Source organism: Cyprinodon tularosa, unplaced genomic scaffold, assembly GCF_016077235.1.
Source record: "Cyprinodon tularosa strain WSP-4 unplaced genomic scaffold, ASM1607723v1 ctg89, whole genome shotgun sequence".
NCBI classification, from domain to species: domain Eukaryota; kingdom Metazoa; phylum Chordata; class Actinopteri; order Cyprinodontiformes; family Cyprinodontidae; genus Cyprinodon; species Cyprinodon tularosa.
Genome location: NW_024039662.1, coordinates 733,348 through 761,118, shown reverse-complemented (window position 1 = coordinate 761,118; position 27,771 = coordinate 733,348). Strand labels below are relative to the sequence as shown.

General features: G+C 37.7%; 2 protein-coding genes across 2 annotated transcripts; both read left to right on the top strand.

Moving 5' to 3' along the window:
* The first annotated feature begins 5,444 nt into the window (after nucleotides 1-5,444).
* Nucleotides 5,445-6,799, top strand: LOC119775681 (pleckstrin homology domain-containing family F member 2-like). Its single transcript, XM_038273743.1, has 2 exons — nucleotides 5,445-5,729; nucleotides 5,818-6,799. The coding sequence occupies exons 1-2, from the start codon at nucleotides 5,486-5,488 to the stop codon at nucleotides 6,285-6,287; spliced, it is 714 nt and encodes a 237-aa protein (XP_038129671.1). The 5' UTR covers nucleotides 5,445-5,485; the 3' UTR covers nucleotides 6,288-6,799.
* A 5,213-nt stretch (nucleotides 6,800-12,012) lies between these two features.
* On the top strand, nucleotides 12,013-26,253 carry LOC119775724 (pleckstrin homology domain-containing family F member 1-like). The gene is made up of 3 exons (XM_038273800.1): nucleotides 12,013-12,147; nucleotides 24,874-25,148; nucleotides 25,259-26,253. The coding sequence occupies exons 2-3, from the start codon at nucleotides 24,905-24,907 to the stop codon at nucleotides 25,726-25,728; spliced, it is 714 nt and encodes a 237-aa protein (XP_038129728.1). The 5' UTR covers nucleotides 12,013-12,147; nucleotides 24,874-24,904; the 3' UTR covers nucleotides 25,729-26,253.
* Nucleotides 26,254-27,771: the final 1,518 nt, after the last annotated feature.

The following is a 27,771-nucleotide window of genomic DNA, read 5'->3' as shown; positions in this document are numbered from 1 at the left end:
GGATTCAGGAAACTCTGTGTGCTGGTGAACCGGAACTGGAAGAGGGAAGGGAAGTATCAGCGGTTAGTTCAGGAACTGTGAGAACTTTGAGAGATGGCTGGAGAGACAGAGAAAATGGGACTCACATTAGTGGAGAAGACTTTCTTCCCAGAATCCAATAAGTGTGGGTTTATCCAGAGATAAAGACTCATTGGAGGGGGGTTTAGACTTGGTTGGATCCTGAGGAGCTATTGAACGGACTGTCACTTGAAAATCCAGGAGGACTTGAACGGAACTTGTGGAGGTTACTCCCCTACTCAGTGTGAGACTCAAACAATCCTTCCAGGGGAAGAACGCAAAACTTCCAGCTTGCAGGGAGGCTTCCTGCCGAAAAGGCAAAGACAAAAAACAAGGTTAGGCTCAGTGAAAATAAAGACTCAGTTAGACTCAGCAAAACTCAGCTTGGCTAAAGTACCCAAAACTGGCAAACACTCTGGCGTCAAGGTAGTGACAGTCCACCGCTCAAATAGTTCTCTGTAATGAGCCAACCAGCCGCAGGTGTGTGGGGGGAGCAACGAGAACAGGGCGCCACCTGGTGGTGGAGGGAGAGAACAACACAAAAAACACAACCCACACAAAACTGGATTCCTAACAATGGGTACCGACTCAAAAATGGGGCCACTATATGCCACCTCATGTACATGAATGATTTCAAGCTGTCTGCTAAGAGTGAACGAGACATCCACAACAAATCCCATGTTGCTTTGTGAGGACAGCCCTCACAAATCAAGGATAGTGAGAAATAAGAATTCTAGCAGTCCCAAAAATGTATTAGTTGTCAGTTTCCCCTTCTGGTCACCTCTTGAATGTGCATCTCCTTTGTTATCTTTTCTAATTTTAAATAACAACTTGTGTTTAGTTACAGTTATAAAATCAGTAATTAATGCAGAAGTATACAAGGAAATAGTGCATCAATACCAAGCGCAGGTCAGGGCTGGAAATTACTTTGATCTTGCCACCAAGTTAGTGTCTTAAAGTTCTTTGTCAGTATGCAGGTACTCTGCCTCTTTCAACGTCATGACTTGGTGACATATTCAACTAAGACGACATAATATGGTATACTGAACTATTCACCCTCAGGGTGTGGTTTGTTCTCACCAGCTTACATAAAGGAGTTCAGCTCCTCTCATCTGATTAGAGTGCTTATAAATAGCCACAATGAATAAAACAGAAGTGCTTAGGAGATGCAGAAAAGTTAATTCATATAAAAAAAACTAATTTTATTAATAAATTTTATTAATTTTTTTTTACCATAACTAGCTGGTGTTTTTTTGTTTTTTTATAGTTCCACCTCCAGGTAAACTGGGTTTACCTGATTACCTACTTCCCTGAGTGTAGATTCCCAGCACTGCAAAGGCTTTCAGATGTATGAATGACGTCAATCGAACATTTTAAGTATTCTTGTGCAACCTCTTTAAAGATTTGACTCTGTGCAAATGTTATGGTGAATGATCGGATTTCAGGGTTCTTCCAAAAAAAAAAAATAATAATAATTATACAATCCTTTTTTTTTTTCGGAGCTAGAGTTTATGGATATATTTGGATATTGTAAGGTACGTAAGGTAAGGGGCACAGTCTTGAAGTTAGCCTGGTTAAAATCCCCATGAAGATGCCCTCTGTGTGTGCAGACTGAAGTAAAGACACTTGAAAAAACAAGTACTTAAGTACATTAATCAAGTGAATGTATTGAGTGAGTGTAAAATTCTGGAATAATTCAATGGTTTGGGACAAAGTTATAATTTTGATCTAAAGTTCTTTAAGCTACATGAAGTTTTATTATTTTATTACTGTTTGTGAATGGGTCAGACAACATAAGAATAGTTCATCTCTCAGCTCCTTTTATTTATACGCCGTTGGTACTTTTAACTCACAGTTTTATCGTTTTTGAGAAGGGTCGACCCTTTCCTGGACCACAGAACAGACCACTGACCATTGACCAAACTACTAGGACTGAAACGTGACATACTTAAAGTTACCTACAAGAACTGTTTTTTTACTGTGTTTTTTACAGACCGAAGTGCTTGGAGACACTCATGGAGTACCATCTCAGCCATCCCTCAGCAAGAGAAGGTGTTGCTCAAAGTCATCAAAAGAAATTGGTCAGAGCTCATCTGAGTTCATCTTACCTCATCAGGAAGGAACCAAGAAAAGCTACAACAAAGCAAATTAGAACATTGGGCAGAATAATCCCGTCTTGTCTGCTAATTTACACACAGGCAGTCTACCTTAGTCTGGTGTTGAAGACCAGCTGCTCCGGAGACAATGCTCTAAATGTCGCCTTTACAAGGGACCAACATCAGCAGAAAGATGAAGACACCCACCAGAAGATGTGTGATCTTTTAGCGTTTTGGTTATTTATTTATCTATAAAACATGATTGTTAAAGGATAATGTGTTTTATCTTAATGAAAGATTAATATCTTTTGTCTGTTTGGTATTAGTTTCTGAATACAAAAGAAGATACAAGTATCAGAAGGCCACCTGATGGCTGAAAGTAAGTATTGAAAGAGATTATAAACTTAAGGTTTTAACTCAAGCAAAAGTGAAAAAGTACCTTTTTTAAAACTACTTAAATTTTAAAAGTGAAAGTAATGCAGGAAAAAATGTTAAGAACAGATGTTTTGAACCTCATACTGGTTACTGCACTACCGTATTAAATGAAAAGTTTTCCACAATCCTGTATAATAGCTTCTTTATACTTCCTTTTCTTAGTTTTATAACTAATGGCAACAGCATAAAAGTTAACTTTGCATCCTCTTGAAAAACTATTTATTTTGGTATGTGACGAACAACAGGTTGGTGCAGTACCGAGTCCAACCACTAAGACATTAACTCTCTGGATGAAACAAATTATTTGGTTGTTTTTTTTGTTTTTTGTTTTGTTTTTTTATACCAACAGGCCATAATAAAAATTAGCTTAAATAAAAAAAGAAACAAAAAAAGTCTATTTTTTAAATGTCTGGATCTGCTGAAGGTTTCTCTCTGTTAAAAGGAAGTTTTTCCTCTCCACTGTCGCTACAAGCATGCTTGGTGTGAGGGATTGCCTTCCAGTCAATGACTTGATGCAATCAACTGGTTTTCCTTAGATAGAAAACTAATCCGGTTGAACTGTAAAGCACCCTGAAATGATATATGTTGTAAATTGGCACTATACAAATAAATTGAATTGAAATTGAATAGAATTTAACATAAGAAGTAGAAAGTAGAAATGAATGAAAAAAATGTAAGGAGTAGAAGTACAAAATTGTCTAAAAACATCATTACTCCAGTAAAGTATAGAAAGTCAGAATTTCTAATTAAGTAAGGTAACAAAGTATTTGTAAAAGGATGTGAAAATATTGCTTAGAGGAAAATATTGCTTAGAGGAAACTATTTTTACACGGATAAGTCGTAAAGGAATTTATGTGTTCAAAACAAACTTGTGTGAGCAGGAAACCAAAACTGGGCTTGGCTCAGGTTGCTTGTATGTTCATATCCTGCTCTGATGTCAACAGACTCAGACCACAGCTCTTCAGTATAATGCAAATAATGCAGATCTCCTGTATTTGAATTCCCATAACTAATGCGTTGATATTTACAGAAAAAGTTGAATAATTACACTTTCAGCAGCTTTATTGCATAATAGTAATAATATCTGAAACAATAATATTATGCAGTTGATCAATGTGGGGGGAGTGTTGAAGGGAGTGGCGGCCTAGTGGTTAGGGCATAGAGCTTGGAATCCAGCGGTTCTGAGTTTGAGCCCCCCTCCCACAGACTGTCCCTCTGGGTCTCTAAGCATGACCCTTAACCCCACACTGCTCCCAGGGAGCCCCAAGATGGCAGCCCATTATTTTTGTTTAAGAGGCAAATTTTTTAGGATCAGGTCAATTAAGCAATTTAGAGCATTTGGAATGTGTTTAAACCAAATCAATCTGAAAAAGTCACACAGAGAGAAAAGACAATTAGAGGAAATTAATTAATACAATTACTTTGTCTTTGGCGCTCAGACCTCGGCAGGAAACATAGATATTGAATAATATGCAAGAACAGGAGTAAAGAACAGGGCTGTTTCCCCCCCTCTCCAAACTGGTGGTGGAGTGGAGATAGATGAAGTTGGTCAGTCTGTAGACTACTGGTTAGCGAGACGGTATGCTGAGCTTTATGGGGAGATCCAGTGGACTGCGTGAGCTGATACTAGAGCTTCACTCAAGGACCTGGAAGATGGAAGTCCAATTTGAATAACACAGGTTGAGAGAACCTGTCCATGATGAGCAAGCATGAAGCGACAGTGGAGAGGAAAAACTCCCCATTGGGGAGATCCCTCTGGCAGAATAAGGCTCAAAACGGCGGCCTTCTGTCGGACCGGTTGAAATGATGAGGAATACAGTAAGGGTCCGGGTAGAATGACACTCTGATGAAGTTTTAGCTACAATGGTGGAGGCGGGGCTGGAGGTGGGTTGAAACGGGGTGATCTGAATTAAGTCACACAGCGCAAACCACCGTCTGCACACTAGGTAGCAGACGTGTTGTGGATCTGAGGCCTTTTAAGATGAACTTTGAAAGCTGATTGGTTTTCGTGGAGCGGTGGTTCAAAGCTGATTGGCTGTGTCGTAGGCGGATGAAGGCGAGTAATCAGTTTATTCAGTTTAACTTCCACCTAGGCTCCAATTCACAAAGCAAATCCAAGGAGATACATGAAACAGTATTTGGTAAAAGTATATTCTATAAAATTATTTGTTAATCAGAAATCAGTAATTGTTTAGATATTTTTTCTTTACCTTCTATGATCCTTCCTGTGGAAATAATTAGGGAAAGGGAACAATTTAGCCTCCTTTGCTAGGATGGAGCTACTTTAATAGCTTGCAGACATGAGGAGACTTGTTTTAAAGAACTCTGTGGTTATATTTAGCAATCAAATGCTATGAGCATAGCAGGAAACAAACATCATATTAGTGTGTAAAACCTATATGGTTAAAAATACTCCAATACGCAGATCTTTACTTTTCTGGTTGAAACAAAATCTTCTGTTGTTAAGTCCTTAAATCTTTGTCACTTCAACAGTTTGATGACGAAACATGCTTTTAAAACACTGAATGTGAAACTTTCCTATATCATAATCATTTCATACATAAAGCATCATTTTAGGTTCTCTCTAACCCTGGTGGTGTAGAGCTCTAGCGTTATTTCTTCATCCACATACTATATGTAAAAACACCTTTCAAAGCTCAGGGACTGCCAAGGTTTTTAATTATAGTTGAGAACTCGACAAATTTGCATTTAGTTTCAGGGGAAACTTCAAACGTCCCTTCATAAGACTGTGTTCAATATTTTCACCTTCCTGTTGTTTTGTTTTACTGCTTAACTTCCTTGTTTGTGACGTGGGAAGTGCCACTATAAAGCTCTGCACTCTATCTGCTGTTACCACTCAAACTACGCTGCACTGCTCCTAAACACACATCGACACCATGGACATACTGTCTACTGAAACTCAGAACCTGAAGCGGATCAAGGAAGTGGAGAATGCTTTCAGCCCACCGGGGGAGAAACTTTCCAAACCAAATCGAATTCTAGTGGGAGAAGGCATCCTGACGAAGCAAAATCGCAAGAAGAGGGAGCAGAAAGCCTTCTTCCTTTTTAACGATATCCTTGTGTACGGCAGCATCATTGTTAACAACCGCTGGTACAAGAACCAGAAGACCATCCCTTTAAGTGAGTCACTCAAATGCAAACACTGTCTGATACCGAAAAACTAATCATGGTTCAGTGTATTAAGATTGTATAAATACTGTCATTTCAGAGGACATCAAGCTGGAGGACATGGAGGATGATGAAGACTTTAAGCACATGTGGCTGATCTGTACTCCTAGCAAGTCCTTCTTCCTCTCTGCCCCAACTTACAAGGAGAAGAAAGCCTGGATGACACACATCGAGCTTTGCCAGAGCTCCCTGTTGAAGGGGCAAGTCCCAAATCAAAACCTCAACTTTGCAAAATCCTGGATCCCTGACCAGGCTGCTCAGAAATGCATGCGCTGTTTCATCACCTTCACCGCAACAAACCGGCGACACCACTGCAGAAAGTGTGGCTTTGTTGTGTGCAACAATTGCTCCAAGGATCGAGCCCGAATCAACCACATTGACCCCAAGAAACTGCTGCGTGTCTGCAAGCCCTGCAGCAAAACATGTAATGAAGAGGAGACTTCTCGCACCAGGTTTTACAGTGTCGGCTCTGGCGGTGGTGCGGAAGAGTTATTTAGTGATGATGAGTAATCACAGACAAATCCTTACATAAAAACACATAGTCGGTTTAAACGTCAGTTATGTAACATAAACTTAATATTATGTGTCCCCTTTTGGAGAATAAGTAGCCGTAGCCAAGTAAGTAAGGTGAGATATTACAGAGAGCATCAGGAATCCTTGTTAGGAGAAGCATGTGTGAATTGAAATAGTTCAACTGTCCTCAGCAGGTAGGGAGGGGATGGAAACTTGTCATCCATCACCTATATGTAATATGAAGGTGTTGATAAGACCTGCCAAGACAGGAGAGAAGCAAAACACAACCACTAAACAAAGGCTGTTGGACTTTTGATTGGTAAAGAGATAAAGCTAGGCCTGCTGCAAAAGGTTTAAGGTCCTACACACAAAGTATTTCAAAAGAAAGCAATTTTCTGAACTTATCATCAAAAATTTAAATGTCAAGCCAAATGTACACTAACGTGGATTTGAATCATGTTTTTATTCAATGTTTACAGTTAAACAAGTCAAATTGTAGTAAAACTGCGTCTACAACTTTATAAATAAATGATCAAATTCATGTAAAAAGCTTCTGTACTGAGCATTTTTATTTTCACTCTAAAGTTTTTTTTTTCTCATTGAATTAATATTCTTATTGCAGTATCATTATTCATTTGTTGACCCAAAATGCATTGTTTTGGGTCAAGTTATGCCATATTTTGTGCATTTTAACCGGATGACAGCAGTAACCCACTATTGCTGGTTGCTTTCTAACTTCCGCATCAAAGATTCTGGTCCAGCTGGTTACTAAATGCATACCTGGGAAGCTGGAAACATTTAACACAAACATGCAAATGTTGCATAATTCAATATTACTGAAAAAGAACAGCTCGTATATTAATTTAGATTTAGACAAAAAACAAGCAAGCCGCTAAAGTTAATAGAAACTAATTTCTGTTATTAGCATTTTTACAAATCAAAATCTTAAATGTGTCATAAAACAGGACAGATAGACCCAGTATTTAAGGTAAGACAGTCAGTAGGAAAGTTCAAAATGTTTATTAAAACAAAACAGACAAACAGAACTGAAGCGCGGAGCTGTGGAACTGCAGCCCACAGTGGATGCAGGAGGGGGGCGGGGAACCACCCAAACACTAACACTCTGGAGGAACACAGGAAAGTAACCACTATCATCTGACAGGAGATGATTATCCAAGTGAGTCACTTACCTGGTTCAGGTAAGTGACTCACTCAGTTCAGTCCATCCTGTCAATCATATTCAGGATCAGTGCGATGCACTGTCAATGAGATGCGGCCCTAAGTTGCCCAGAGTGTCCCCAATGTGCAACCCCAGTGCGATTCACACAGGAATGGACAGATACAGGTTAAAGGAACCCACAGAGCATTCAGGCAGGTTCAGGGTTCCATGGTCCACAACCGTGTCCAGACAGACATGCACAGATGCAGACTGGCGGGGTCAGTGTGTCAGAACAGAGAGACAAGACGTGGTACCAGGAATTCTGTAGGACTTTAAACTGATTTCCTCCTGGGAGCCAGGCTTACGGGAATAAAACCAACTTTTCCCACGTTCCGAGGGCTCCTAGGAGAAGGGCCAGGACAGGATCAGATGACAAGACAAACACTAAACCTCTTAACCCACTGGAGGCCAGGAACAAAGACATGAACCTTAGAAATTAACCAAACAAACAGAAAGCAAACAATGATCTTTCCCCGAAAGCTGGACTTAACCGAATATAAAGCAGAGCCAGTAGGTGGATAGGATGAGGAGTGATTAGGAACCAGGCAGAGTTAAGCAGGTGAATGACTTGAGCAATTAAGGTCAGCTATCGGGGCAGATCATGACAGAGCATTTGCATTTACATTCAGTCCCCCTTTGCAGATGCTTTAAAGAGCTGCCTTTACATTTTTATTTCATATCAGTTTCGTAAACTCAAAAAGGCCAACAATGATTTGCATTCCTAGCAGATTTAGCATTAAAATAGATTTTTCTGACAAGTGGGCGAGCATTGAAGCGTCTGGCCACCCCTTGAAAGTGTCTCTGCCTCGGTGTTTTTGCTAGATTTAACGGAGACAAAAAGGGACAAATTGTATTTTGGTGACAGGCAATTATAAAGTCTGTCATAATTTAATGAAAAGCATACATCTGAATGCATGTGCATAATGAGAAAGATATAATTCAGTCACACACAGAGGTCAGGGCTGAAAAGGAAGTTGATGTTGCTGTTAAGTAACTGACTTAAAGTTCTTTGTCTGACATGTATGTCTGACATTTGTGAGTCATTCAGGTTATGTGGCATAACAACGTAAATCACACTCATTCACCTGCAGGACATTGTTTGCTTTCATCAGGTTGCATAAAGGCATTCAGTTGTAATCATCTGATAAGCTTGGCCTAAAGATAACAAAACTGAAGAGCATATAAGTGTGAAGGACAAACATATTGTTAACGTAATTTTCTCTAAGACTGTTGATCTTTAAGTGGATCAGGAAACAAAAATATGTTCAAAACAAAAAACAACAACTGATAAGATATCAGTTTTCTTAGATATAAGAAAATGTAATGAATACAACTTCAATATAGCTATATAATAGGTCTGGGAAAAATAAATAGGTTCAATTAATTTATTCACGTTTTTTGTTGCAGATAAAAAAAAAAAAAAAGTAAATCGAGCATTTTTGGCTCCCCAGTGCTTCTGTAGCTCTAGTGTTATTCTTACTTTGCACTTTGGTAAACAACAGCATCAAACGAAACAACAAATGACCTCCTGGCTACCGGGGAGAGTGGAAAGCCTGTGTTCAAGAAAGGAATAAAATCATCTGTTGTTTTGTACAGGTTTGGGTTTGCTGCGACATACATGGAGCAAGAGCCGATGCTGCAACATTTGTGGAAAAAGCTATCGCAATTAAAGGGAGCAGCACCACAACATTTTTTCAACACCTAAAACAGAAGCATCCGGCTGATTATGAACAAGGCTGGTCTCTCAGGGACGAACAAGCCCACATTAACCAATAAATAGCTAACTGTAGCTAAAATATGACAGGAAAGGTGCCAGGAGAAAAACAAGCAGAGAAGCAGCGGCTTTGCACAAAGACATGGTAAACCATAGACAAAAATAATAATAAACAGGATTTATTACTACTTAATACAATTAAAACCTTTATTTTTTCCTTGCAAAAATGTTAAAATGTCATCGATAGCAGCTTAAGCACCGATTTCATGTTTTGCATCTCAAATAAGAGGTGACACATTCAGGGACACAGATGTCACAGTTTTTTTTTTTTAAGCTAAATTTACACTTTATCAATTTCAATGTCGGAGTTGAGTTATTAGTCTTTTAAAATTTAATGTAATTCATTTTTTTAAAAATTATCTTAAGTTACAGTTTGTATTTATTGCTTTCCTTGGAAATTGGGAAAAAATCGTAAATTTAATTAAAAAAAAAATTAAAAAAGTGAGATTTTATTTTTAGTCCATATCGCCCAGCCCATCTATGTTTGTATATACAGTTTTCCAGAGGAATAATCCTCTTTAGTGATTGGGTTTACCTGATTAACTACCTGAAGGGTATTTGAATAGTCCCAGCAATAAAACACCTTTCAGATAAGAAAATAATGATAAGGCTTTTTACAGTACATCAATGACCATATAAGAATAGGGTAATAGCATCGCAAGTCACACTTTTTTACTTTGTAACAAGAAAAACTTTTTTTGGAAATTACCAAAAAATTAAGCTAATACTGGCATGTAATTATTACAATTATATGTTACTATGTAACAATAGAGACATTTGGTGGGTAAATACCATTAGGCTACAACATGACGGTTTCTATTATTGGCCTCCACCTACATCAGATTACAAAGTAAATTGAAATTTATGATTACGTAAATAAAGCATTATAAAACTGAACTCAAGTTACATATAAATAACAGTTTAGTTATCAAGTTTGGCTTGCTGTCTTCTATGTTTGGTTTTCTGTTATATGCCAAGTAATAAACTGCATTTTACTACATGATAACACACTGATTTATTGCTGTAGAAGAAATGACGGAGTTACCCGGTAATTAAAGTTTGAAATCTAAAAAGTCTGAGTTTACCTTATCTGCCTAAAATTTGAAACACAGTACTTACAAAATTCTCAATAACTTTTTCTTGTAACCTAGTAATATAGTATAACTTGCTATGTTATTACAATCTTATTACATGGTTACTGACGTACTGTAAAAGGAAGCATTACCAAAATAATCTCAATGAAAACTTTTATTGCCGTTAAGCCTGCATAATATTTCAACACTTTGGAGCATAAAAGTGAAAACATTATATCACTATATCACTTGTGTTTTCAAAGGCTTCTCAAATATAAATTGGAGTTTGGATCATCAAAAGGAGTTCTAAGAAGGGCTGTTTAAGAGGCAGGAGAGTGCCTTTAGTAAATTTTGTCAAAGTGATCTTAGACTCTTCAAGGAAAAGAGTGGACTCCTTTTTAGGACAGTTACGAGCTATTAATGATATTGATGAGTCAAAAAAACTAAGAAATTATTGCTCAACAGGCCGATCAAAATGACATTAACAAATGAATAGACATGAAGAGCAGCAGGCTACTTGGAAAATCAGTCTAGAATAAATTACATCGTAGTCAGTGGACTTCTTCCAGGTAAGGCCAAAGAAACTTGGGAGGAAACCGAAGCTAAAGAGAGAGATTTAATCACTAGGAAGCTAAAAATAGGAGCTCCAGTGAAGATTGAGAGTGCCCACAGAAATGTGAAGTTCAGAAAGGAAAATTACAAGATCTATTCTTGTAAAACTGCTGTGTTTCAAAGACAAGCAGCTGATACTAAGTCCGTCTAGATTTCAGCGGAAGAGCTCATCCATCTACATCAGTGAAGACTTATCTGAAAGAGTAAAAAAAAAATAAAAGGAGTTGTTCCCTGCACTAAAGGAAGCAATAGCCAGAGGATATTTTGGTTCCATTCTTGATTTTGAAGCATAAAAGCAGGGATTAGGATTAATGTAATCAATATGCAGACATAGGTTGTATGTTTTAAACATGCAGCCTAAACTATCCAATAAAGGGATTAGAATCACTCATGTCTCTCTCATACCCTGTTTCATGTAAGCCTACTTCAAAAAATGAGCCACTAGTGCCATAAAAAAAGAAAAAGCTGGGGGGAAAAAGGAATCACTCATACCTTGAGAAACAAATTCTAGTTTGAATAGTAATAAAAACATAAATATTTTAGCTGTGTCAGAGACACATTTAGTCCAGTCAATCACCAATAATTCTGCAGCAATTGAAGATTATATTATTTTCAGGTGTGATAGAAATCTGTGCAGGGGTGGAGTGGCTATTTAAAGCCACAATCCCATTTACCTGAAATGATTAATTCCATTATTCACTTTAGCCTTATGTGGACCAGTCCTCTTATAAACCCTATAACCAGCTCATTTTTCTTGTTACAGCAACCACCTCATTTTTACGTAGACTTTTGTTTAGTTTTTTCTCTTTTATTATATATCTACTTAAAAATTAAACAGCATCAAACAAGATCCTTGTCAGGTAGAATGTGATGTTTTGATGAGTTGTTTAAGACCTAAATAGCTTTTTTGGAGACCTTATATGGGGTCCACCCCGATATAGCACTGCGGATGCTTCAGACAGGCTCATATAGAGAGCTGGTGGAGTTCCATTTCAAAGGCGGGACTAACAGGGTCAGCTTCGTCAGGTTAGAATCAGATAACTACTGATATGGCGCAAAAGCTACAGGCGACCTGGTCTGTTTTTGTAATTTTTTAGTCCGTTAAACATGTCAAGCCGTGGAAGAAACTCTCCAGTGAACAATTTCTGACGTTTTTTCCAAAAAATCTGAGGATATAAGGTATAAGATATTACGTCCTTAAGTTTTCATAGATCATTGCTCGGTTAAGGTCACTAGCTTGTTGTTATGCTATCTGAAGAGTGCTGCTGCATTGTGGGTAATTCTGACATCGTAAAGTCCTGCCTCCTGTGCTGTGAACGGTCTGTCTAAAGGGCTGGTTATTCTCCCGAAGCAGTGTGTCGCAGTGAGCTTGTCGCAGATATTTAGATTTTTGCTCAATCACGCAAGAGAGTGAATCACGAACTAGCTGTGGGGCTAGACACGGCCGAGGCGGTGAGGAAGTGGGGGCAATTTTTTTGCGACAATGGAGGGACATGAGGGTGAAAAAGAGCGGGGATCCAGATGAAAAAAGGTTCCCAGCGTTATTGCGCACCTCGCTCTTCTAGCCTGTCCAACTTCACGAGTCATTCCAAAAAAAAATTAAAACAATCAACTGAACTTGGTTTCAAAGTGTCAAGATGTTTCGCTTCCCATTGAGAGAACTTCTTCAATTCAAAATGTCAGGAATAGCGTTGAGTTCAAGGCTTTATACAATAGCCCATCAAAGCCTTTTTTTTTTTTTTGAAACATGCAAATTGGAACAGATGAAGGGGTCGTTTGGCTTCTTTTGTTAGTTATTGCGTGACGTGTCGGATGAATGCGACCTGGCTGTTCAGACACAGGTCGCATTTGAAAAGATCAGATTCATATCGGATTCAGGACCACATAGCCAAGTGGCTTGGGTCGCATTGGAAAAAACTTGGATCTGGTTTGGAGTTTTGTCCTTAGGATGCACTAGCCTCTAAGGGTCTTCTTAGGTTTGACATGTTCTGGTATTTTGTGTTTGGAGAAAATCCTCTTGAGTTTTTCAGAGACTCCAGCAACATATGGGATGTTTTTGAGTTTGATCTTCTCACCGTTATGTTCTGCTGCGTGTCTTCTGGATGAATGCCCAGTTTGGGTATCCAAAGGTTTTAAGAGCATCTTTGATGTGTTTCTGTTCTTTGTGTCTCCCTCCTGTTTTTGTACGGACATGCTCAGCGCTATGTCATAAGCTTCTGATGACTGAAAGTTCGTGTTCCAATGGGCGGTGTGAGTCAAAAAGTAGATATTGGTCTGTGTAAGTTGATTTCCTGTATACTTCAATGTTGAGGTTTCCATCTTCCTCCATGCTCAATAAACAGTCCAGAAAAGGTAGCTTGTTGTTGTTGGCATCCTCTCTGGTGAACCTGATGTTGTGGTCAACCGAGTTGATGTAACTTGTAAAAACTTCAATTTCTTTTAGCTATATTTTGACAAATGTGTCATCCACATATCTAAACCAATGGCTTGTTGGTGTTCCTCTTAAAGTTGCATGTTATATAAACAAAAACAAGGCTTTGTTTGACTACTGTATAAAACCTTGAACTCAACACTATTCCTGACATTTTGAATTGAACAAGCCTCCTGGATGGAAAGCGAAACCTCTTAAAACTTGGAAACCAAGTCCAGTGGATTGTTTTTAATTTTTAATGACTATGACCTGGATGACTGAGAACCTTCACCAGCAAACTTCAGCAGTTGTTTTCTACAATGGCAGTCATACAAAAAAAAAAAAAAAAAACAAGCCAGTAAGGTACCAAACAGGAAATATGCATAGTGCAGATTTGACCAATCAGAAGGTCAAATGCCAATCAATCTGCGGTCACAATTTTTGAGAGGTGCACCAGAGCATCTGCGGAAGGGGCGAGGGCACATTTGCATTCACTGCGACACACGCAGACAACCTAAAACCAGGGTATAGACCAGAGAAAGCAATCATGGGGCTAAACTGGGGTTCCTGCCTTTTAGACTTGCCACCTGTTGAGGACACAACTCATGGCCAGACATTTACATCCAGTTGCTGAATTTAGTCAGATCTGATGGAGCTTGGTCCAGTCTCAGTTTCTTCTATATCTTTATTTCCGGTTCAGGGACTACAGAGGACTTTTATTGTTATCTACTGGTACAACTACATCCTGAAATAGAACATATAATAAATCAGAATTACAAAAGTGAAGCACTATATCCATGGGGAAAATAAATCATCTCTTCTAAACAGATTTGAAGAAAGAGCCACAAATATACAAACAGTAACACATTTATCTATGAAACACACAAACCAAAGTATGAAAAAGTGATTTAAAATATGTAAAACTGTAAAAGATGTTTTTATATCCACTCATTTCAACTGGAAGAGCCGACACCCAAAGACGTCAAAGCAGTTAAGTAACTCAGACAGGAAACCTGAACGACTGGTATTTTCCTGGCAGGTAAATGGGTTAATAATCAGAGGTGATCCTTTAAAAAAAAAGGTGATTTGACATTTAACACACAAAAGCATAATTTGCAACTAAAGCAAAAAGCAGTTGACTTCATGTAATTAAATCTCCCATAGGAGATTACCGAAAACAAGAGCAAGTATTACCTGCACAGTTTCTGCATTATTTTTAGCAAATGAAACAAAAAAGTGATGAAAAATGCTTGAATAAGATCTTTGGATTTTGTGGTTGACATGACCTGGATGACAGATAATTGGCACAGGCTTTGTTGAGAAATATTAAAGGTTCCTACTTTGAATACTGGGAGGAGACCCAGGGGACGATCCAGGACACGCTGGAGAGACTATGTCTCTCGGCTGGCCTGGGAGCGCCTAGGGCTTCCCCAACAGAGCTGGAGGAGGTGTCTGCGGAGAGGGAAGTCTGGGAGTCTCTGCTTAGTCTGCTGCCCCCGCAACCCGGTTCCGGATAAAGTGAGAGACAACGAGTACGAGTACTTTGAATAATGATAACGGTCTATGATAGACTTTAGGAGAAGGTAAAAAGTGGATGTTGCCCTCTAGGCCTTGCCTCTAGGCTCTTAGGGCTTAAACAAAGTTGTTTATTTGTTGCAAAATCGTGTCCTTGGCATGAATACCTTTTTTCCAAATCTTTTGTTCAATCCATTTCTAACAATCAAATCACTTTTAGTTTTCATAAATCTCTTTGCAGATGGCAAGTACTCACATTTGCATATCCTCCTCCTAGTATTTTGAACAGTTTGGTAATATTTTATATATAACCTTAATCTGCATACTAATAAAGCTTAAAACCCCCCAAATGTTTCTGATTTTTACTCTAGTAAAATGTGGAAGTGTTTAAGTGTTTTTATGCACAAAACCTTTTGAAGTTCAGGCTCATAGTACCACAAAACTAAAACATTCCAGTTAAAGTCTGAGTAGTGTTTATCATTCGGCAATTTTGACTTTATGATAGTAGGACAGACATTTCTTAAAGGAAAAGTCCAGTCAGCAAGGAACCTAAAACTAATATGTTTGTAGTGATTAAAAGAATTTAGTGTTAATCAGTAAAAAAATAAAAACAATATTTTTCGTTGCGATCAATGAGTCTGGGACCGGCCATTTTTGCCCAAATATAGTAACACCTCACTCGTGACATCTTCCAGCAGTGACGTCACGGTGCGGTAAGCTGAGCGCCATTCTCCCCGCTTTACAGGCAAAGTCAATGGGAACTAATAGACACGCCTGCAATCAACAACAATTTCAGATTCCGAGAGGACTTCGCAACTGAAATTATCAAGAGCTATAGTTAAACCGACAATGCCCATGTGCATGGCAGCTGGATGTTTGAAAAGTAAAAAAAATTAGTTATTTCTCCTTTCAAATTCATGATCCACCATGGGTTCGTTGTTGGATTGAACTTGAAGAGAGAGGATTTGCCATCGAACTTCTGGCCAGAGAAAAAACACTTCAATAATCTGTTACTCTCTGCCTCACATAGTGCACTGGTCATCACTATCATGGATAATAGCACTTTGTGACAAACACCAGACACAGCACTGGGACTTGATCAACAGCCGATACCTCACTGTGACGTCACAAACCGGTAGGCGGCAGTAGTGTTCCTTGACAAACATATCTCCGGTAAAGTACATTCAAATGAAATTACTCTTAATTAAAAACACTTATCATTTATTGAAAAGTATGTAATAATTTCATAGTTAAAGTACTTTCAGAAGTTTGTATTCTGAATATGACCAGACTTTTCCTGTAATAGAAATAGTGTAACAGTGGCAAACGATTTAATGTTCTTAAGATGCCCTTTTTAGGGCAATTCTCAATCAGTGATCTTTGGAGATTTTCTTACGGGTTCTACCATGTCATTTCACGTTTCAAGGTGTTTCATGACAATTATTGTTTTGACCAAGGTAAGTTTAGTAAAGTATATCAAACCTAATTGGATAGCTTGTGCCTTTCCTGTATATTTTCATAAGTGCCAAAAAGAAATTGTGTTTTAAACATTTATGCAACAGATTGCAATACTTAGCTGTCATTGCTGTGCAACAGAAACAGAGACAACTTTTAGAGCTAAAATAATTGTTGTTAAACAGATTGCTCTGAGTGACAGACTTAAAAAGCTCTTGACATACCTTTCATTGTCAGATCAAAGCAGTGACCTATTTGCTTCACTGAGCTTTCCTGGCAACCATCTACTTTAGTGGCAGTGAAACATCATATTCACCTCTGTTTAAACTTGCTATAGCTCTCTGCCAGTAAAAACTTTTCTTTAAAGTCCAATGCCGCTCCAGGGTAAGAATAGGTCTACTCAGTTACTCTCTGAATACAATTCTCACTGTTGTGTACCAGCTTTTTCTGAATTTTACTCAGAGCAGATAAAATACTTAGGTCTAGAGTTAAACTTATTAAATGCTTATTTGGCAACTTTAGCCTCCTTCCAGATCCTTAGAAGCCCACATTCAAGCAACACTTAAACATATGCCAGATATGAGCTGCTATGACACCAGTAATCATTATCGGGAGATTGCTGTCAATCCAGTGGGGTAACTATCAGAAAGAGGGCAGAGCAAGTTCTCCAAGATATGGACATCAACATGTTGAAATTCAAACTCACAGTGTTTGTCTTTCATTATAATTTTCTTAATACACTCAAAAATGTTAATGTTTTGCAAAGTGCTCTTAGTCTTCCTTAGCTGACATTCTTTAACGACATTATATTCATTAAAATTATTAGCAATATAACCTGTCTTGGTGAGAACAAATCCATTTTTATTAGAGTTTTTTTTTTTTTTTTTAAAGCTATCCAACTAACTCTGGTCCTGTCTTACAGTTGTGATAGTCTCCTTTCTAACAGGACTTAAACTTTTTTCCTGGAAAGCGAGCTTCTTTTTCAGTAGCTGCACCCATGCCTGATTACAGTCCAACCATGTAAAACAGAGATATCAGGCAAATAGGACCTGTATGAAAACATGAATTTAGCTAAAAGAAGTCAACCATAACCCACTTCCCACTGAAAGTCTCAGAATTAGTTTTAATAAGGTAAAACTAAGCATTTTTTTCAATCAGCTTCAGTACATATTTTGTGGAAAAAATGGAAGGCATCTTCACTCTAGTGGCTGGCTGGAATATAAATATAGAACTGTTTTTAGTACCTTGCAATTTTTAAAAGACTTAACTTAGACTTAGACAAATATTATTGTTATTTTGTATACACAGAGTGCATACAAAACGAAATTTTAATTAGTACAGCTTTCCCGACAGTAAATTAAAATTTGCATTCCATAAAGTGCGGCAGTGATCAAATGTAAACAGTGTGGGGGGGGAAAGCATGGTGCAAAAAAAAAAATGCAATAATATGGAAGTTCAGAGCATTAAATATATATGGTGCAAATATGCAGTATTTTTGGTTTGGTCTTATCAGTGTGATGCAGAATCTGTGACATGATTTAGTTTTTTTAACAGTTCAGCAGTCTGATGTTGCAGAATCTGTTGCACCATTATTATTGCATCAGACCAAACATTGTTTTAGGTCAAGCTACTGTACTGCATGTTTACAGTTAAAAATGTCACTCTTGTAAAACTACTGCTGCTACTTTATCAATGTCGCTTACATTTTTTTTTTTAGTTAGTATTCTTATTGTATCAGACTGAACACTGTTTAAGGTCAAGCTATTGCATGTTTTTACCTTGAGTATTTTAACTAGATGACCCAGTTTTGCTGCATGCTTTGTTCCTTGGCTGGTTACTTAACACATTCCTAGGAAGCTTGCAGTGCTTCAGCACAAAGGGAGAAATGTTACATAATACAGCTCAACCAGAAAAACTCAAAGAAAGAAAGAAAGACGTCAATTTAAAGAGTTTCAAGTTTCACTGCTCAAATTTAGCTGGGAAACATCAATGCTGATATTTACTTTGATTATAAGCATGGGCTGGTGAAAGAGAACAGGAATGAATCCCGCCAGGCATGAAACTGGATGTGGAAGGTGTGATGGAATGAAGATAGATGCCAGCCGGTATAAGGCGCAGGTTCATATGACCCTCCATAATGAGCACGCATGAATTGACAGTGGAGAGAAAAAACTTCCCTTTGGGAACAAATGTCTTGCAGAACCAGGCTCTACATAGCGGTCTTCTAACAGACCAGCTGAGGATGCCTCGTGAATGCAGTACAAGTCAGGGATATCACTCCCATGGGCAGCAGTGTGAAGAAAGAGCCAGATCGAGCTTATTATGAAAGAGGAGATGAGGATGGAGGAGAGTTAAATCAGGGTCACCTTGATCAAAATCTGACATCCAAGCTAACTGTGCAAGAGCCTGGTTTGGTAGCAAGCTGAAGTGTGGATTCGAAAGTCTTTTAGGCTGGACTCTGAATGCTGATTGGACTTAAAGGGAAGTGTGATCCAATAATAATTGGCTTGCTTAAAGACAGATGAGCCTCTTATTAAATGTGGGTACGTGATTCCATTTCTTCAGTTGAACTTCCGCCTAGGATTCATTTCAACCTGAAAAACTCACAGAAAGAAACACAGCAATTAGAGTTGTGCTGCGAAGAAATACAAAAGCAAAGCTCTGACATGAAGGCTTACACAGGGGATCTATGCCATGAAGGCCTATGCAGCAAAGGTGTACGAAAGGGACATATGCAAGGCCTATAGTATAAAGACTTATAAAGGAACATATTCCACAAAGGCTTACAAAAGGGACTTAAGCCCCATAGGCCTACAAAAGGGAGCTACTCTGCGAAGGCAAACAAAAGAGGAGCTGTGTCCTGAAGGCATACAAAATGGACCTGTGCTGTGAAGGCTTACAAAAGGATCTATGCTACGAAGGCCTATGCTGCAAAGGCTAACAAAAGGGACCTGTGCTGCAAAGGTCTACAAAAGGAGTTTGTGCTGCGAATGCATACAAAAGTGGAGCTCTGCCATGAAGGTTTAGAAAAGGGACCTATGTGTAAAAGGTGATTTGTGCCACAAAGGCGTATGAAAGGGAAGCTGTGCCTCGAAGGCTTACAACATGGAAATGTGCTGCAAGGCATAAAAAAGGTAGCAATGCTGCGAAGGCATTGAAGAGGGACCTGTGATATGAACATCTACTAAAAGGAACTATGCAGTTACTGCAGAAGTGGACAAGTACATTTTTCATCTCTGAAAATATCTGTTCACAGAGATATACCCAAACAATCTGGTGCAGACAGACAAACCTCTCAGGTAGGGTTGACCAACATGACCAGATGTTTGTGTGGTGCTGCTATGTGTTGCTTTAAGCTCTTTATGTAGCTCCATAGATAACATTACCCATAGTGCTGAGCTTTTGAAGTCAGTCAACTCTTTAATAATTTTCTTTTTGAAGTTTGTACTCATTGAAGTAATTTAAGCATAACGAGGTAAACTGAACACATTTGACTGCAGAGCATTGCTTTTATTTATTTTTTTAATTTTTACATCACTAGCGGCTTGTTTTTTGTTTGTTTTTTTGACAGTAGGCTGACAGGAAAGGGGGAATAAAAGAGAGAGGGAGAGACATGCAGGAAAGGACCAAAACTTGGATTCAAAACCGGGTCACCTACGTCAAGGACTAAGGCTTCCAAATAGGCTTCTGAAGAGAGCAAAACCGAAGAGGTTAGAAGTGTAAAGGAAATGTTAAAAAGTTTTTTTCCAGAAAGATTAAGTAAATCTCTACTTCTAAGACTGATGATTTTGAGTGATTCAGAAAACAAAAATCATGTTTCACATAAAAATTAATAAACTATCAGAGAATATATGTCATGCACAGGATTTACATGCAGCCTTTCAGTGAATAAAATTTTTACTCTAAGTGCTTTAGACAAACACTTTCTTAAACGCTCTTCCTACTTAACTACCTCCTGGTTGAATGATTGACACAAGGCCTTCTTGAATTTTCCTGGCATTTAATTGGGTACAGGTGCCATTAACGATGCCGTGAGAACTGCACAAATAAAAAAAGAATTATACTTTTTTAAAGAATAGGAAATTCTTATAGAGAACTTTTTTAACAAAGAAACCTTCAACGAATCAGTAGTTTGAGCCCTTTGCATAATATTAAAACATAAACCAAACATATCTGTCAACCGTAACATTTTCCTTTTATATTAACACATAAATAGAAATTGTTACCTTATTGGCTGCATCAACTTGAGAGGGTTGATAAAATCATATCTTGCAGCATCATTTGAATTGAGAAAGCTTCCTGGAGAGGTGACGAAACGTCTTCAAATCATGAAAACCAAGTCCAGTGGATATTTTTTGAATTTTTACGGAATGACTATGACCTGGATGACTGAGAACCTTCATCAGCATCTTGCAGCACCGCCCTCCTTATTCAGGCGCTGAGAAGCTCCACTAGATGCATCCTTATTATGCAGACAGAGAGAAAGAAAGCATGCTGCCCTCTTCCGTATGTGAGGTGTAACTAAAATATTCATCAGACCTAAAACAATGCATTCAACATTGGTTCAACCCTAGAAACTGAAGATATACATACATGCTTTAAGCTAAAAGAAGTAAAGAGCTAAGTTAAAGCTGCAGCAAAACTTAATGTTTATATGTATTAGGGCAGATTTACAGAACAGAGTGTAGAAAACAACAGGTGCAGGTGGAAGGCAGGATGACCTTGCTTGCACACACATACAGAAAAAGCTGATTAACAGGGGAGCAAAAATGCAGGAAGCAACTCCATACATGAAGATAGGAATGTAGGGAGTATGATCATTCTGTGGGACTGTCTGTGTGAAACTGTATGATGTTCCCCTATGAAGATAATAAAAAGAGCCAGTGTTGCAGGGGGGGTCAGAGTTGCTGTTCACAGATGCGTGCTGCTGCTCCTCTCCCTTTGCAAAGGCGAATCGAAGCTTCGTTGTCCAGAATTTTAAGTTACCTGCACTCAAATTAACGGACCCGGGGAAAAACCATTTTTCAACAAAACTCTTTACAGAACCTTCAAAGTTTTACCTTAACTAATTTATTTGTAACAAATCTTTTAAATTAAAATTTACTGGATAACTGCCAAATTCTATGTTTGTGGATATGTTTGCATAAAACATTTTTGTTTCCTTTTTAACCCACTTGCCTAACCCGGTTTAACCAATGACCTACTTTCATCTATGTTTGAAGATTCCCGGCACTTACAAACCTTACAGATGAGTAAATATTCATAAAAGAATTCCTCTAAGGATTTCCTGAAAGGACGATTAATAATTTCACGCATTGGACTATAAGTTCAATTGTTAAAGTACAATATAAAGTTTCAGGGCTTTCCAAACAGGAAATTATAATCAAAACATTCCAAAATGTACACCACACCTTAACTTATTGTGTGACTTAATTGCTAACCTAAAAATAGAAATCAGACACTTGTTAAAACTTTTTAAGTACATTTAATTACTTCATCTCTGTTCTAAAGGGAATGTCATAATATTGTGTTGATAACACAGATAGCCTTAATTTGGAAGGCAAACAGACTTTCGTTCAGTTTTTTTATGACGTTTTGACATCTATACAGGAGTCTTTCTATTGGCTTTGATGTGGTGTTGATATCGCGACTGAAGAAAAATAAAATCTGCCAAATCCATTAAGGCATATTGTCGTTAATTTAACAATACAGTTTCATGTACTTTTAGAGAATTTGATCAAATATTACAGTTCTAAATAATATGTAAAGTTTACTCATTAGCATGTTTACTTCATCTTGAATCAGATTAAGTTTCCTTTTAACAGGTATCCTAAAGATGATAATGAGTCACGAGGCTTCACTTTATCATAAACTGTACATGTGTGTTTGGGTCTGGTGATTTATTGTTGAAAACAAGTTTGCCCTTTATTGCATTAGTTAATTTGCAGTGGTTAGAGTAGCCAGAAGTGGTTTTCTAAGTAACAGAAAAGTATATAAAAAGGAACTGGAAATCTGGAGATAGAACTTTTAAGCCTTTATTGAAACAAAATAAAAGCCTGATCTTCAAAAGGTTTCCATGTATTAAAATACATAGAAACCTGTGCTGTGCTGCTGCAATCAACACATTTGTGTATAGATGTTGGAAATCTGCCTGTTTTCCAGTGTAGTCCTGTTTCTCTGACCTTGACTGGCTGATGTGCTCTCTTCATCCTCTGACATGGGAGCTGGCTCAGAGCTCGTCTGCTTGGCTGTGTGTTTCCTGGACGGGGCCGCCTTTTACAGTTGCTTTTTGTATCTCTGCTGGAGGTTTCTTCCTCTTAAAAGGGAGTTTTTCCGCTCCACTGTCGCTACAAGCAGGCTTAGTGTGAGGAACTGCCTTTGAGTCGATGAGTCGATGCAATCAACTGGTTTTCCTTAAACTTTGAATCAGTTTGACTGTATGACCTGGTGAACTGTAAAGTGCCTTTAGATGACATGTGTTGTGAATCGGCGCTATATAAATAAACTGAATTGAATTGATTTAATTGAAAACTTCTTTCCACACTCAAAATAGATCATCATAGATATTGTCAATCTTTTTGTGTGTTCAATAGAGCAGGAAGCATGTGCAAATACAATTTTAGAGTGTTTGCCTTAAAGCTACAGTGTGTAATAATTACAGGGATATACAGTCAGAAATTTAATATATTATACATAACTATGTTATTTATCATCATCTACGAGCTCAGCCTCTTAACCTTAATATTTGTGTTGCCTTAGAATTCATTATTTATAATTACATAGGAGCGGGTCTCGCAGCCATGGAGGCAGACATCTTTGCGCTACGGCAGCGCAGAGCCAACAAACTAGCGATTGCGAGATCGCCCATTACGCTCGAAAGTAACTACGGCAAGTTGAGAGAGATGAACTGAGACGGTACTGAACAATAGATGGCAGTATTATGCCTGAGAATACTATCTGTAAAATTATCTATGTAAACAAACCTCATCACTTGAGAAGGTAGGTGATGCGGACGTCGTGGAAGACATTTTGTCCCGTAACGCTCGCCGTACTGTTGGGGGAGAGAAGCGGTGGGGGGGAGATGTTCATGTTGCTGCGGTCTGCAGTCTGGACGTTAGATGTCGCTAAAAATTACACACTGTAGCTTTAATAAACAGATCGTGTTTTAACAACCTAACAATGATTTTTAATGAAAGGAGCATATACAAATACATATATATATATATATATATATATATATATATATATATATATATATATATATATATATATATATATATATATATATATATATATATATATATATATATATATATATATATATATATATATATATATATTTTCAAATGTGCTCTCACATTTGAAAACATCTTAAAACTATTTTTTTCTGACAAATTGTTGTATAAAGTCGATAGAACTGTACACTCTACCTTCTTTACTGCTAATGCTGGTGCAATGCCTTACCTCAATATGCATAACCCTGCACCTTTGAAAAGGGAGAGTGGAATTTCCAAAGTACAATTTTACCCAAACAATCTTTTGGCTTTCAAAATCTTTGGACTTCTAAATAAAATTAGAAAATGGGGTTTTCACTATAACCACACCCAAGAGACACAGATAATTAAAAACCCTCTATGATAGAGATCCCGCTCTGCACCTTCCTGTTGTTTTTGTTTGCTGCATATACCTGCCGCTTGCAGAGTTATTTCTCAAACCTTTTGTTGAGATTTACTTAATCTTCCATAAAGCTGCTCACAGAGTGGTTGCAAGTTAAAATTTTGTATATTGCATATATTGCTAAAAATGTGGAAACATTTAGGTGATAAAAACTACAGTTTATAAGAGGAAAGTATGTATTTACTCCATACCTGATAAACACTTTATATTCTCTTTGAGCCCCGACAAACGGGTAACACACTAGTGCCAGTCAAGCAATGAGATAGAGTTTGGAATGTGTACATGAATTTGTACAAGAACACAGAGAGATATAATCCTTTGTTTTGAGACTGCTATGATGTCCCTTTGTAGTATATTACCGAAGGATCCTTAAAGATCCTTGTACTTGTTGAGAAGGATGAAGCGTTAAGGAGTGCTCTCACATTTGAAAACATCTTAAAACTATTTTTTTCTGACAAATTGTTGTATAAAGTCGATAGAACTGTACACTCTACCTTCTTTACTGCTAATGCTGGTGCAATGCCTTACCTCAATATGCATAACCCTGCACCTTTGAAAAGGGAGAGTGGAATTTCCAAAGTACAATTTTACCCAAACAATCTTTTGGCTTTCAAAATCTTTGGACTTCTAAATAAAATTAGAAAATGGGGTTTTCACTATAACCACACCCAAGAGACACAGATAATTAAAAACCCTCTATGATAGAGATCCCGCTCTGCACCTTCCTGTTGTTTTTGTTTGCTGCATAACTTCCTTGATTGTGGCTTGCCCATGGAAAGTACCACTGATGACGCTAGAAGGCTATTTAACAGACTCACATCACAGACGATGAATAAATCACTCTCTAGCTACTGCAACAGACACATCATCAGCATCAACATGGACAAGCTGTCTACTGAAACCCAGAACCGCAAGCGGATCAAGGAAGTGGAGAATGCTTTCAGCCCACCGGGAGAGCCGCTTTCCAAACCGAATCGGATCCTGGTGGGAGAGGGAACCTTGATGAAGCAGGGTCGGAAGAAGTGGGAGCAGAAAGCATTCTTCCTCTTCAACGATATCCTCGTGTACGGCAGCGTCATCATGAACAACCGCTGGTACAAGAACCAGAAGATCATCCCTTTAAGTGAGTCTCTCAAATGCAGACATGAGTTGATTATTCAAATTTAAATTTTAGTCAACCAAACTAAGCATGGTTTGATGCATTAAAATTATATAAATATCCTATCATTTCAGAGGACATCAGGCTGGAGGACATGGAAGATGGTGAAGAATTTAAAAACCTATGGTTAATCTGCACGCCTCGCAAGTCTTTCTACATCTCTGCCCCCACCTGCGAGGAGAAGAAAGCCTGGATGATGCACATCGAGCTTTGCCAGAGCTCCCTGCTGCAGGAGCAAGTCCCCCAGCAAAACCTCACCTTCGCCAAATCCTGGATCCCTGACCATGCTGCTCAGAAATGCATGCGCTGCTTCGTCACATTCACCCCAATCATTCGCCGACACCACTGCAGAAAGTGTGGCTTTGTGGTGTGCAACAAGTGCTCCAAGGACCGAGCCCAAATCAACCACATTGACCCCAAGAAACTGCTGCGTGTCTGCAAGATCTGTAGCAAAACATGTAAGGAAAATGAGATTTCCAGGGCAAGATTTGACAGTGATGGCTTGTGGGGTGATGCAGAAGACTTATCCAGCGAAGATGAGTAATCTCAGACCAATTCTCACATAATAAACACACTGTAGGTTTAAACTGAAGTTGCGTAACATAAACCTTATATCCTGTTTCCACTGTTTGGAGAAAATGTAGCCATAAAAGAGCAAGTAATGTGAGATATCACAGAGAGCATCAGGAATCTCTCTTAGCAGAACAATGTGTGAACTGAAATAGTTCAGCTGTACCTATCAGGGAGGGGATGAACACCTGTCAGCCATTATCTTTGTCCTGATAAGACCTGCCAAGACAGAGGAAGAGCATCATAACTACTGTACAAAGACTGTTGGGCTTTTGACCTGTAAATAGATAAAACTTTACCTGCTGATAAAAGACTTAAAGCCTTAAAAGTCACAAAGTGAAAATTATGCATTTTATCGAAACCTATGATTGTAAATACAATGTAGCATTTTCTTTGTATATTAAGCCAAAAGTAACCATATTGAGATGTTTTTTTTATAATTTATTTGATGCACTTTTTATAAAACTTCTGCTGCAACTTTATTAATAAATGATACATTAATATAGTTCCTTGTTTGAGTATTTTCTTGTTTTTCTTTTATTATCATTCTTATTGCATCAGACTGAACATTATTTTAGGTTAAGCTATTGCATGTTTCTAACATGAGTATTTTAACAGTGACTTTAAACAGTGACCCAGTTTTGCTGCATACTATTTCAAATAAAGCATAGAAAACTTCTTCCTCAGCTGGTTACTTAATACATTCCTAGGATCTAGCAGCACAAGGAGAGAAATGTTACATAATACAGTATTTTGCAAGAAGAAAGCTTAAATATATTTTCTTTTACTTTAAGACAATTTAACAAGTTAGTTGCAAAATTTCAATGAAACCATTCTATGCTATCAGTTCTTTAAACAGTAATATCCAAAAGTTGGCATTTAGGGTTAGTGCTGCTTTGTAGATTCTTTAAAAATCACACTCTCTATTTTTGTTGTATCAGTTCTGTGAATGCAGCTAAACCAACAAATATTCTCACTAGTTGATTTTGGATTAAAATAATCTACTGATTTTAGCAACATATTTTTTTTCTGATAGGCATAAAGTTTCACTTATTTTTGCCAGTTTGTTTTGGTGACAGGTTGCAATGAAAAATTCTGTAAAGATTTAATAAAAAGCATAAATTTGAGTACATCCACATGAAGAGAGGAACATTATGCACTCTGAGAAATAAAGTTAAGTAACTGACTTAAAATTCCTTGTCAATCTGTCATGTCCTCTGTCTCCTGTTTAATTAAACTCTTCATGACGTGTGTGACTCAGTCAAGTTGGGCAACATAAGATAAAGCTAAGACATTCCCCTGCAGAGCATTGTTTCCTTCTTTCAGGTTACATACAGCAATCAGCTGTGCTAATTTGATAAGAGCGACTTTTAGGTAGCAAAACTGAAGATAATAGAAGAGTAAAGAAAATGCAGAAAAGTGAAGATATTTACCAGAAAGATTGATAATGTAAATTTCTATTTCTAAGATTGAGGAATCTTTTGGTGAATCAGGAAACAAAAACCATGCTTAACAGAAAAACTAACCGAGTGTCAGAATTTTAAGAAAATGAATGTCATGCACATGATTCACACGCAGCCTTTCTGTGAATCAAATGTTTGCACTCAAAAACTCTAAAAAAACAGCTCCCCTGAGTTTGAGTATAAATTTGAATTAAAAAAATATTTTTGGTCTCCTTTTTAATCCTCTTACATAAGCCAGTTTACCTGAAGTGCTACTTTCTTCTGTGTTTGAGGATTCAAAACACTAAGACACCTTTCAAATGAGCAAAAAACCTTAGAAGGATCATTTTAAGGATTCCTCTTAAGGATTTTCAATAATAAAACAATGGAATATTATACAATGATGCTTTCTGACAAGAAAATTATGATCAAAATATATCTTAACTTAAATACTGACTTACTAACGTACAAATAGAAATCGGACATCTGTTGAATCCTTTTAAAAGTCTATAATTACTTTAGCATTATCATTTCAGTTTCTAAAGAGAATGTAATATTGTTGATATCCTAACTGA